General features: G+C 56.3%; 1 protein-coding gene across 10 annotated transcripts in view; it reads right to left on the bottom strand.

The window, feature by feature from the left end:
- Positions 1–5,989: 5,989 nt before the first annotated feature.
- Positions 5,990–11,574, bottom strand: part of EBF3 (EBF transcription factor 3) — a gene marked incomplete at both ends in the record, with an annotated part of 114,760 nt that continues 109,175 nt past the window's right edge. For 3 of the 10 annotated variants that reach the window (XM_080822381.1, XM_080822382.1, XM_080822383.1), the window contains 5 exons: positions 5,990–6,021; positions 8,322–8,519; positions 8,904–9,092; positions 10,147–10,324; positions 11,005–11,070. In XM_080822381.1, the coding sequence (XP_080678507.1) occupies positions 5,990–6,021; positions 8,322–8,519; positions 8,904–9,092; positions 10,147–10,324; positions 11,005–11,070 (663 nt within the window). Of the gene's footprint in view, positions 6,022–7,126; positions 7,240–8,321; positions 8,520–8,903; positions 9,093–10,146; positions 10,325–11,004; positions 11,071–11,574 lie in introns of all 10 variants that reach the window. The other 7 variants (XM_080822378.1, XM_080822380.1, XM_080822384.1 and 4 more) reach the window with 4 other exon arrangements.

The following is an 11,574-nucleotide window of genomic DNA, read 5'->3' as shown; positions in this document are numbered from 1 at the left end:
GTGATGCTGGTTGAGTCCCAAAGCTGACCACGGCTGCACAAGCCGGTTTCCATCTCACGGCCTGGCTGCATCACACCCGGGGGCGGGTAGGCTGGAGGCTTCCCAGGGAGGGTGGTGGTTCTCCATCCATCCAGATGGTCTCTCAGTCTCTGCGCACTCCCCCCATCCCCTGCGCAAGGTATCTGAAACCAAAGTCAGGGGAAAGGGCAGGATTGGGAGGTTGGAGACATCATTTAGCCTCTAGCCCTGGTCCTTCCAGCCCTGTGACTCTGGGATGCTCATGTGACCGCTCTGAACAACAGTTAGGTCACCTAAGAGGGGAACAGGCCCCACCCAGGCTCGGTGGGACTGCCGAAGTGACCTGCGGGCCCCCAGCTCCAGCACAGTTGCCCGGGCAGGGTGCTTGCTCGCTCCTCAAAAATGTGTGCGCTGCTCAGCTAACGTCAGAGACTGTTTTAAAAGGTGGTCACCAAGGATTCCAGAATTGGGAATGATGTTCACTCTCCTCCCGAAGCAGTGCCTTCTCTGATCTTGCCCTGGGCCATGCCCTGTGGCCTTGGCTGGGAGTCCCAGTGTAGGATGAGAAGTGGAGGAAGGCGCGGCTGTGTCTCGTCTTCAGGAAGCTCAGAGTCCCCCCAGGGTGTGGCCAGAGAACTTCTGGGAGGCCAGCAGCTGGTGGCCTCGGGAGGCTCCCAGGCTCAGTGGGGGCATGAGGAAGGCCCCCTCCGCCGGCCCGGGAGAAGGAGCAGCCGGTGCCCAGGAGCGATCGTTTGGGCTGAGCAGGAGTCTCCATGGTCGCTCTTGGCCCCGGATCACAGGCTGTGGTGTCTGAGGCCTGGATGTCCCCGTGGCCCCCGCGGGTGTGACCCAGGGCCAATTTAGGACGTGCGTGGGTACGAACTAAAACTTAGTACAGTTTGGAGAGAATGCGTCTCTGTGGGCCAACCGTGGATGGTGAGTGCAGATCTAGCGTCCCTGTGAGTTCTGCCAAGGATGGTGGATGTCCCCTAGCCAGGCCACAGCTGGATCCCGGGCTAAATGGGGGCCGTCTTGGGATGCGTTCACTTGGCCAGACCGGGTGGGGTGGCGGGGGGAGAGTCGGAAGCGTGTGTGAGTCTGCCTCTGGGCTCTGGGCGTCCGGGGCTGCTCCCGTCTGTCCCCAGGCCTGGGGCTGGGAGCCGTGTGCACACTGGCTCCCAGCACCAGACTGGCAACTCGCTCTCTGTGAAACTGGGAAATGACAAATGACCAAAAAATCAATTTGTAATCTGATTGGAGGTTTTTGATTTCCTCTGATGAGTTTAAATTTCATTAAAAGCAACCTTATTCCAACATAAAAGGAATCCTTGAAGGGTAAAACAGGGGATTGTCTCACTGAGTATAAAGCCTCCCGACTCTTTTGTGTGATTTATTCATTGCATTAATTGTGAGGGCCAACCTGTGGTGTCCGTTGGCAGCTGGGCCCTTATCGGGGCCTGGGATCGGCCGGGCGCGCTCGGCACACAAGGACTCGCATTCAAAACTCACTCTTTGGCATATTGACGCTTGACTTATCAACGACTCTTATTATCTGCGGGGAGGGAGCCCACAGCTCGTGGGGACGGGAGCAGCTACAAATCGCTACCCCAGCCGTCCCTCTGCATTCTCTTAATTGTATGTATTCTCTGGAAAAAATGATCATCGTGGCCTCTTGTCTTGATGAGAAATTGACATTTTCGGAGGACCTCTTCGGGCGCTCCAACGAGGAGATAAGGCGGAGTTGTTTTAAAGGAGAGCAGCCTTTCTTCCCTTTCACTCCCTCCCCTCCCCTCTTTACTGCTCTCAGTGACCCACTTGATGAGTATGGATTTCATGAGGTCTTTTTCAGCATTTGAACTATAAAAGGTTCAGAATGACACCACCCCTTATAGACAAAAGATAACCTTGCCCTTTGAATATATTGATTCTTTATTAACTAGGCTGTTTAATGCAATGAAATGAGGCATTAGATGGAAGCCCATTTCAAGTGCTTTGAATAATCTTTAAAAGCTTGAAAGACCTTAAAAGGCAGCCTGACAATAATTGGCACACATTCGGAGAGAACGGGGTTCTTGCTTCTGATTCGAAACACAAACATGAAACAATTTCTCCCCAGGTTGTAGGGCCCTAGTGAGCCGCCCCGGGGGGCAGCCCTCCCCACCCCGCCCCGCCCCCAGCCGCCCAGGGTTGGCATTTCTGGCACCAGCTCCGAGTGGGGAATTTGGCCCCCAGCCCTCCCCACCCAGGCACCTTGGGAAAGACCCCAGGGCGGGAGGGTGGGCGGCCCGCCGCCTGGTACCCCGAGAGCCTCTTTTTTCTTTGCTGTCTCTTTAAGGCTGAGACAAAAATGCAGTCAAAGGAACCTGATTGTCATTGACGGGAGAAGGAGGTATTCACAAGTTTCTTTATGTTTTGAATAATTGTTCCCTGTTTTGCTCAGCAGAACAAGTAATTAAGATGACATTTGTGAGTACTAATTTGGATCACACTTATGTGTATGTGTTACAGAGCTGCAAGCCAAAACATGCAAAACCAGCCTTTCATTGAGGAGAAAGTGAAAAATCCAGAATGAGCTGGGAGGGGAGTGCGGAGAATTCATTCGCAGGAGCCGCTTCGTGGTGTAAATTAGAACCCCCGTGCCCAGGGCAGAGCTCATTCGGGTGGTGCCTTCGGGCCGCACCACCAGGCAGCCCACCGCGACCCGGGCGGAGCACGGAGACGGCACAGAGGGTCTGTCTGGCCCTTACCGTGGGCCTGGAATGGGCGGTGGGCTCCCCCACATGGGACCTCGGCCACCTTCTGGGCCCCTGGTGTCTGCCGCCCTGTCCGGAGCCTGAAGCTGGTTCTCGCCCAGTGCGCTCCGTGGGGGTGGGGTGGGAGGGGCAGCTCTAGCGCACCTGCTCTCGACCTGCCCTGGGGAGCCCTCCCGCCCGGAAGCAGTGGCAGGACCCCTGGGCGTTGGGGGGGGAGGCTGTCTCCTGGGTGGTTAAGTGCTGTAGAGCTGCTCTGGCCTCTGTGTCCGACACAGAATCCCCTGCGGACATCCGAGTGCCACACACGTACAGATGGTCCCTCAGGGCACCAGAGCCATCTCGGCAACCAGGAGGATTTCTCTGTGCACGTGAGAAGAGCAGAAGAGCGGTTTGAGGACTGAGAACTTCCTAGAAAGGCTCGTCCGTGAATCATTTTTATCTTGGCCAAGACACAGCCCCAGGGCCCAGGGTGTGCAGAGGAACACTCCCCACCCCCACCACCCCAGGTGACTTCCGCATGCGTTTTGCTACTCATTGTAATCAAAACAGATAAAATTACCCAAAGTGAAATTCACAGACAAGAAATACTTTAATTAAATATTGTGTAAAATGAACATTTTTATACAGTTAAATATCTGAAAAAATGTACAGATAAAACAATCTTATTGTAGGGTCTTTAACAGTAAAATCTACCATTTAGTGAAGCGCTCAATTTGGAGACAATGAAGCCATGAGGGGCATTGACTAATTAATCTAAAACACAAACCGAGTGCAGGGCTGAGGAAACTTGCAAACGTTCTTAACATGTACACATGAGCTTGTTTTTAGATCAAACCGTTACTTATACAAAATAAAACGGAGGCAATTTAGTTCCAAAGTGACTTCTCAGGCTTTCCCACGTAGCTAAGCCTTAGCGGTCAAAGGGCCGGACTGTGACCCGCTGACCACGGGGACCCTCTGCTTCTTTTATTGAGTCCCTTGAATAAACACTTTCTTAAGTTGTGCATGGTTTTGTTTTTTGTTGTTTTTGTTTTTGTTTTGTCAAAGTATTTTAAAGTCCCTCCTTTTTGTTTTAAATCTGATTTCCGCTGCAATTTGCAAAACATTTGTTGTGCTGTGTCTGAGGAGCATTTAACACAAAGGGGAAAGACCGACCCTCCTGGTCCCACTGTGGGTTTGGCACGAACAGGCACAGTATCTGAGGGAGGTCATTCTGGTTTAAAAAGCACAGAAGGTGCTGCTGGGTCTGACCACACAGAAAGTATTGTTTTTAAAAAAAAGTTAGAAACCAGCAGTGACTTTGGTTCCCCCTGAAACCTCTCTGAATCCTAGGTGGGCCCGGGAGGACACGCAACGCAGCAGAATCAGACGCAGAAAGGAGCGACACATGGAACACCAGGTTTGTGCTTTTGTGTGTGTGTGTGTGTGTGTGTGTGTGTGTTACACCGTAAATCTCCAAATGAAATCTCCATTAACAATTGTGTCGTAAGCCTGTGATAAAATAGCACAAAAGTTCTTTAAAGAAGTCCACTTTTAAGGCATCAGAGAAGTTAATGTGGCAAACATTTTAATTAAAACATCAGAAGTAAATTTTATTTTAAACTTTAGGCCTCTGAATTTTTCCAGTAAACACAGTTCAGCTATGTGGCAAAGTCATGGGTGGCAGCTAAATGACTTTTTACATTCTACAGAAAAATAAAATAAGGACACAGCCCCAAACGGTGTCCCCTCTTCGCGGCTGTTCAACATGCACGGAATCTACTAGGATTTGTCACAGCCGGGTGGCACCGTTTTGTTTTGACTATACAACGAACTTCTTTTTCAAAAGTATTTGTTCAGATAACTTAAAAATAATATAAAAATAAACAATGAATTTGACTTTTCCTCAAAATAAAAAAAAAAGGGAAAAAAAGGATGGAAAGTCTAAAAAGCAAATCTTTGAACTACAAATGAAATGCAATGACACCGGTTCACTTGAACAAAACAAAGAGACAGCTCTTGGCTAATGCTCTTCCCAACACCAGGCCACGATCAAAAACCAATACAGACAAGAAAAAGAAAACGGCAGGAAAAGCAATGTACAAAATTTCAAAGATAAATACAATATTTATAATCGATATGTTACAAAAGAAAGTCCCTTAGCAACTGTAAGTGTTCATGGAAAAGTGTTGAATGGAGACCATTTTATTCCTTATGAGACACATAAGGAAGAAAACGTGTTTTTGTTTTTTTTCTAAATATTTAAGTGGATCTGAAAAAAATTCAAGACAAGTGTATAAATATTTAGCTACAACTTTGGCAAAATCACAAAAGTCTACAATTTTATAACCACATACAAAACACATTAGGGAAGAAGGAGCTAGAAGTCAAAAGGACAATTTCTGGTACAAGAAACATGGACCTCACAGTAGCCTAAGAATGCAATAGTATAGAGTGCTAGCAAAAGTTGAAAAAATGTTGCAGATCACACTTGCTTAACAGGAAGCTCTAGCAGTGGGAGAATATTTTAACCAACAGACAGTAGCATTTTTTTTTTTTCTGTCAGTGTGCTTGTTGAAGGCAAGAGAATTCAATATCAAAGTTACAATTTCTAACTACAATAAGTTACAAAGTTTCATTTCATTAAGATGAAGTTAAGCAATGATAAACCCTCCCTCCCTCCCTGCCACCCCGAATTCTCCCAGTCACATAGTCCTCCTTTCTTCCAGTCCGATGGCTCACACCTCCTTGGCCCCTTTTTTTCACCACAAAAAAATATTTCACATTATAGAGATACACAACCATTGTGAGTCTAAGTATGAGTACAGAAAAATGTCTGGAGGCATTTCTCATCAGTGTTTCATGATAATCAAAATGGTGCATTCACAAAGTTTCTCCCAACACATAGCAAGTACTAGACAGAGCCAAGACGGAGTCGGAAACTTTATACAAAATAGGCGTCGCTTTGTTCTCCTTAGTCTTCAGGACTGAGAAATGTGAAAATATGAGAAAAGTTCAGTCAATAAAATGGAATTGTTCATGAAGAAGTAGGCTTGTTTGCATGTTGCTTCTTAATAGTTTAAATAAAATCTTTAAACAAAGTCTCTTGCAGCGTTTCCGCCGCGGCCGACGCGCTCGCAGACACCGGCTCCCGCCGCAGCTCTCCTGGACTAGACGTGTCCCCTGAAGTCCGTCCTTGGGTGCTGGGTGCTGGGCGCTGCGGAAGGGAGGCGGGCGGCTCACATGGGCGGGACTACCAGCCCAGACATAGCTGAAAGAGAGAGAGCCGCGGGTTACTGGGCTGCCCGCCTCCGGGCCCGGCCGGCCTCCGCCTGGGGCTTGACTCAACGGTGACGTGGGGCGCGCGCCGCGCCCGCCAACCAGCCATGGGCTCGGTCAAGGCGCGGGGGGCGGGGGGGCCCCTACTTCACGGGACCGGGGTACGTGCGGGGACAGACACCCCCCCGCGACCCCTCATGCGGCAGCCCTCCTCCAGGACTTCTCCGGAAGGGAGAGGCTGCCGGCCTTCCCGGGCGAGGCCGCCCCTTCCCACAGGTCTCAGTGGCTCGTTCACGGCAGACGGAGGCCCAGACTCCCCAGAGGCCACCTCTGTCCGGAGACGTGAACCAACCTGGTCACGTCTGTGACACCAGCCAGGGCCGGCCCGCGGCCCCACTGGGCCCCGGGCGCCAGGCTCGCTCCCTCCGCGAAAACCGGGGCGCCTCAGTTTCCCCTCTGCTCTCAGCCCTTGCCTCGGACCTCCTGTGGACCGTGCTGTATCGTAATGGTGAGTCGCGGGCACCCCAGGAGCAAAGCGGCTCCCAGCCCACCCGCCCCGCCGCCTCAGGCCCGAGGCCCCGGAGAGACCCGAGGGGCAGCCCCGCGCCGGGAGCTCTCTCTGCTCCTCTCGGAGGAAGAGACTTGGTGCTGAAACGCCAAGTGCAGCGGACGCGTTCCAGGGAACTCCGGGTACGAGTAGAATGTACGTCTTTTCAGTGTTGTTTAATTTTGGTCAGAACGATCATTCTCGTTCATTTACGTATAACATATTAATACATTTGTTCACGTAGTGATGCGAGCTCCAATTTCCCAGCTCATTAATTTCAACAGTCTTAATTCCTCTCCGACTCACCGTTACAACATTAGGGTTTTGGCAGGCCCGTGTGGGTACACACCGCCCGGGCGGTGCCGTCCTCCCGGGGGCCTCCGCGCCATGTGGACGGTGGCCGGGCCACGGCCCCTGGCCCCCTGCCTCGCGAGAAGCTCTGGGCTGGGGGCCGCGGCGGGCCTGCAGGCCGGTCGGCGGCACCCGGGGCCCGGGCGTCCCTCTCATACGCTAAGATGTTGGGAAGACAATTATTTCAAATCACGGATACCTTTCCAGTTCCTTTTTTGAGCATTAGTTCATCAAAGTGAAATATGCCACCGACTTCACAAAAGGGCCAGTTTGTCTTCTCCACGGTAACGTCCTCAGCACCCAGCAGAGAGCCTGGCACATAGTAGGCGCTCAGTAAATACTGGTTGAATGGATTCATGTTTTAAAGGAGTGACTGGATTTGATTTTCACCGGGAGGAGCAAATACCAGAGCTGGTGTCTGAAAGAGGCCACATGACGGCCACTCAATTCAGCGCCTGTGGCCCCCGTGAGTCACAAAGAGCCACGCAGAAGATCGCGAGGCCTAGGGGCACGCACGTGGCCCCGCTGCTGCACACCTCGCAGGGCGGCCTACGCGGCCCAGAGGGACCCGGCCCTGGGCCGGCACCCGGAGTCTGCTCCACGTGGCCCCATCTGGGGGCCGCTGCGTCCGCAGGGTGCCTCCCTCTGCCCTCGGGGCCAGCCCTGCTCCCTCCTCAGTGTGCGAGGGACAGGACTCAGAGGAGCCGGCTCCCACCCGTTGTTCACACATGCACGGCCCCAGGCTGGGCGCACCCCTTTCCGAGCACAGCACAGCCCGGCGGGGCAGGGTCTGCTCTACCGGGCTGAGAGGGCAGCTCCGCCTCAGGACGCGGAGAGCGTGCTGGCTTTGCACTGGGCTCCGCGGGGGGCACGATGACCCGCCATCCCTGCCCCGAGGCCACTGTGCTGCCTGGGAGCAAGGAGGCCGCCAGCGCCGACGCCGGCAGGTGCACCCTGCTCTCCCGGCTGAGCCACGGCCGTGAAGGCCCGGCTGCTGAGTGGTCGGGACAGGGCCCCCCCCACGCCCCCCACTGCCTCTGCCCGGTGCCCCGGCGGGTCCCCTTCCTGAGGGGAGGACACGTGGGTGAGGTTGGAAGCAGGAGGCAACGGTTTTTCCCAGCGGGACTCTGTTACTCGGGGTGAGCCCCGGGGCGGGGGGAGTCCTTCACGTGGCTCCCGGGCAGGGGGTGGGGTGGCTCGCAAGGCGGCTCAGTGGGGGGGGGGAGCATGCACGGGCCACCGCAGGGGCGAGGACCCGGAGGGAGGGCCGGAGCTCCCGCCCCACGGCGCACCTGGCCTGCCCTGGGGGGGGGGGGGTGGCTGTGAGGGGGAGGCAGGGGGGGGGGAGTTCCGCCAGCCTCGGCGAGCCCTGGGGCCGGCGCGCCGCCCCTCACCTTGCAGTCCGTTCCCGTTGGCGCTGGTGCAGGAGGGAGGAGGAGAAGCTTGGGGCCGGACCACGGGCGCGAAGGCGCTCTTTTGTTTCACTGCAGAGATGACATTGGCAGGTGAGAATGAGAAAATGCTGTGTGTGCCGCTACAGTTTGAAGGGAGGGTGACCGAAGAGGCTGCCATGGTGGGGCTGGACGGCACTACTGCAACAAAGCAAACACGGTCAGCACGCGCGGCGCCGGCACGGCAACAGCACACAGAGAGGGCTCTCGGGGCCTCGCCTGGAGCGGCGGCCCCGACAAGACAAGCACGACACGCTTCTGGCTCAGCCGCTCTCTGGCTAACAGGCAAACGCTCGTGGGGGCTTTCCTTTCCGACCGGCAGCCCCGTCTCGTGCGGGTTTCCGCCGCGGCCCGGCGGGGCCCGCCGCGGGCCGGTCTGCCGTCGCCACGCGGACCCCCAGCCTCCGGAGCCCCCCTCCCTTTGGCTCAGCAGCTCACACCACAGAACAGCCAAGCAATGCACACATTTGACTCGGGAGTGAACATGGATCTATGTGATGACGTGTGACAAAAACAGACACTTACTGCCGTAGGGAGAGTTAGCGGAGGAGCCATTAAGGAATCCAGGCGAGCCCGGGACCCCTAGATTGGCCATGGCGCCAGTTCCATATCCATTCATGCTAGTGCTGACTGTGTTGTAATTGGACTGCTGGGGAGTACTGCTGGGGACGTAGCCTCGCGGGGACACGCTGCTTGTATTGCGACTGTAGCCGACTGTTAAAACCCCCCCCGGCCAAAAATAACGTTATTATCAGGGAGACAGACACTGGGGGGGGGGGTGCTTCCCCGCAAACCTCTGTCACATATGCAACATTTTCAATCGACCTTCCGCCGCGCGCCAGCCCCGGCGCGTCCAGCCAGCTCAGGTCACCTCGCCACGCCGGCCCCGCTCGGGCGCAGCTCCGAGCCCCGTCCTGCCCACACCGGCAGCCGGCCCCGCACGCTTCTGTCCGACCCACAGCTGCTCGCGGGTGTCTCTTTGGAAGCAATCCCCGACTGCTCGGGTTCAGGGGCTCCCCCCACGCTAGCTGAACTCCCGGCCTCTGCAGACCTTCAAATGACAGGGCTGACAGGGAGAGCTTGTTTGTGGCCGTAAGTCCCCAGGAAGGGCTGTTCTGGGGTCTCCGTCTGCACGGTTACCATTTCCCCGAGCGCGGGGCAGGCCGGGGAGCGGGGGCATCAGGCCCACCGCGGAGTGTGCGTGACCCGGAGCCGTGGTGGAGGCCTTCTCTGAGTCCGTACCGATTTGAGAGAGGAGGACTAAGACCTGCTCGGAACTGGCTCACACGACAGGGTCCTGCGACCCCTGGACGACAGGGTCCTGTGACCCCCGGACGCCAGGTCACCGCATACTGGGAGAAAGTGCACCGGTGGTGGGGGGGAGGAGGATGGGGGACACTGGGAACTCCTCTCCATTTACTCCTTCCAAGTCCCACCCCTGGGACGTATTCAAGAAGGGTCCCATCCACTTACTACCCCACGGCTGTCCTGTGGCTCCTCCCACCTTTCAAGGAAACTTCCAGCAAAAACCAGAATACTGAGCGGCAGCCCCGTGCCGTGGCAACAAACAAGTTCTGGGTTCTCTGGGCACTCCCCGCCCTGCGCTCGCCAGGCACGGCGGCCGGGAGGACCTCGCCGGGCATAGCCGAGGAGCATGGAGCGCCGCCCGCTTCCCCGCCGGACCCAGGACATGGGCAGCTGCCTCTAAGTCTCAAGCGTCCCTGGGAGCGTGCCCAGGGAAGGGGGTTCACCGGGCACGGCGGCCTACCTTGGTCGTTGGCTTGTGATGTCTCCGACACGTTGACGGCTAGCTGGCTGCTGAAGGAGTTCACGCCCATCATGCCCGTGTGCGCAGGGGCGTTGCCCAGGGCGGGGATCTGGTTGTGGTTGCGGGGCACGCTGTACAACGCCTCGGCAATGTCAGCTGCTCGCTTCAGGATGATCTCCTAGGGCGGGAGGGAGGCACCCGGTCTGCCTCCAGCTCCCACATGCCCCTGGGGAGCGCAGGCCCCCTCCACCCTGCCCCACGAGGTCAAATGACGGGGCGGTGTTCCCCCACCCCTTGGTCCAGGCGGTGACCAACTGATTTTGGAGCAGGAAGAGCCTCCCTTGGGAAGACGGTGTGACGGTGCTTCTGAGCGGGGACACCCGGTCCGTTCTGCATCCACAGTCCATAGGCCCCCGAGGGGTGCACAGAAGTGGGGGAACGCACCGCACCGAGAGTCCCAGAAGCAGGCCCGTATCTAGAGTGCCCTTGAGTCTGCCCCCCAGAGCCCTCCAGGCAGCATGAGGAGGGGCTGTGGGTGCCCATCCTTCCCTCCCACGCCGGGCCACGCCAAGCTGTCTACCACCGAATCCACCAGCCAGATTTCCAGGTGGTTCCCCGTCCCATGACATGTTCTCCCGCTTTTGCTTCCTGACCCTGTCTCGTCATCTCCTACTTGAGTACTTCGTGCGAGGACAAAAGCAGGACGAGGAAGGCTTTCTCCTCTCGGGCTCACTGTGAGTACTTAGGAACGGGCACCTGTGTGCCCCAAAAGCCCGCGGCGGGCCTGGGGCTGGCTGGTCCTCCAAGGACACGGTCGCCCGGGAAGGGGGTGGGCCCGTCCGGCTGCCGGCCGCCTACCTGGTTGTTGTGGGGCATTCCGTACAAGGCTTCTACCAGATCGGCCGCCCTCTTGAGTAATACTTCCTAAAGGAAAAGCAAACGGGGGTGATGCCCCTGGAGGAGCCAGAGCGCCGCTCTTCAGAGAGAGAGCTACAAACTCACAGTCCCATCTGCAGGGAGGAGAGACCCGCCACCCACCAAAATCAGCCCCATCCCGACCCCGCGGGGTTGGGGGGTGGTGACCAGTCCCCGGTTCCGTGCGGGGGCCCGAGCGAGAGCCGTCCGGCCCGCACCGCGGCTCCTCTGTGCGGACGGGCCAGCGGAGGGGCGCGGGCCGGCGGGAGGGCTGGCGCGAGCGAGCCCCGTCCGTGCCTGAGGTTTAATGACGGAGCCTTATGGGTATTAAACACACACACACGTGGCGGAGATATGAAAAGCCCAGGCTCCACGTTTGCCTGTTAATTCCTAGCACTTTAGTGGTGAAGAACAATAAGTAATTTCCCATATCTTAATTAAACTGGCAGAGTCCTTAAAGACAACATCTCACCCCTCATTCACGCCCCAAATTTGCAAGTGAGTTCAGTGCTT

Source organism: Martes martes (assembly GCF_963455335.1).
Source record: "Martes martes genome assembly, chromosome: 14".
Classification (NCBI taxonomy): Eukaryota; Metazoa; Chordata; class Mammalia; order Carnivora; family Mustelidae; genus Martes; species Martes martes.
This window is presented reverse-complemented; position numbering and strand designations above follow the sequence as displayed.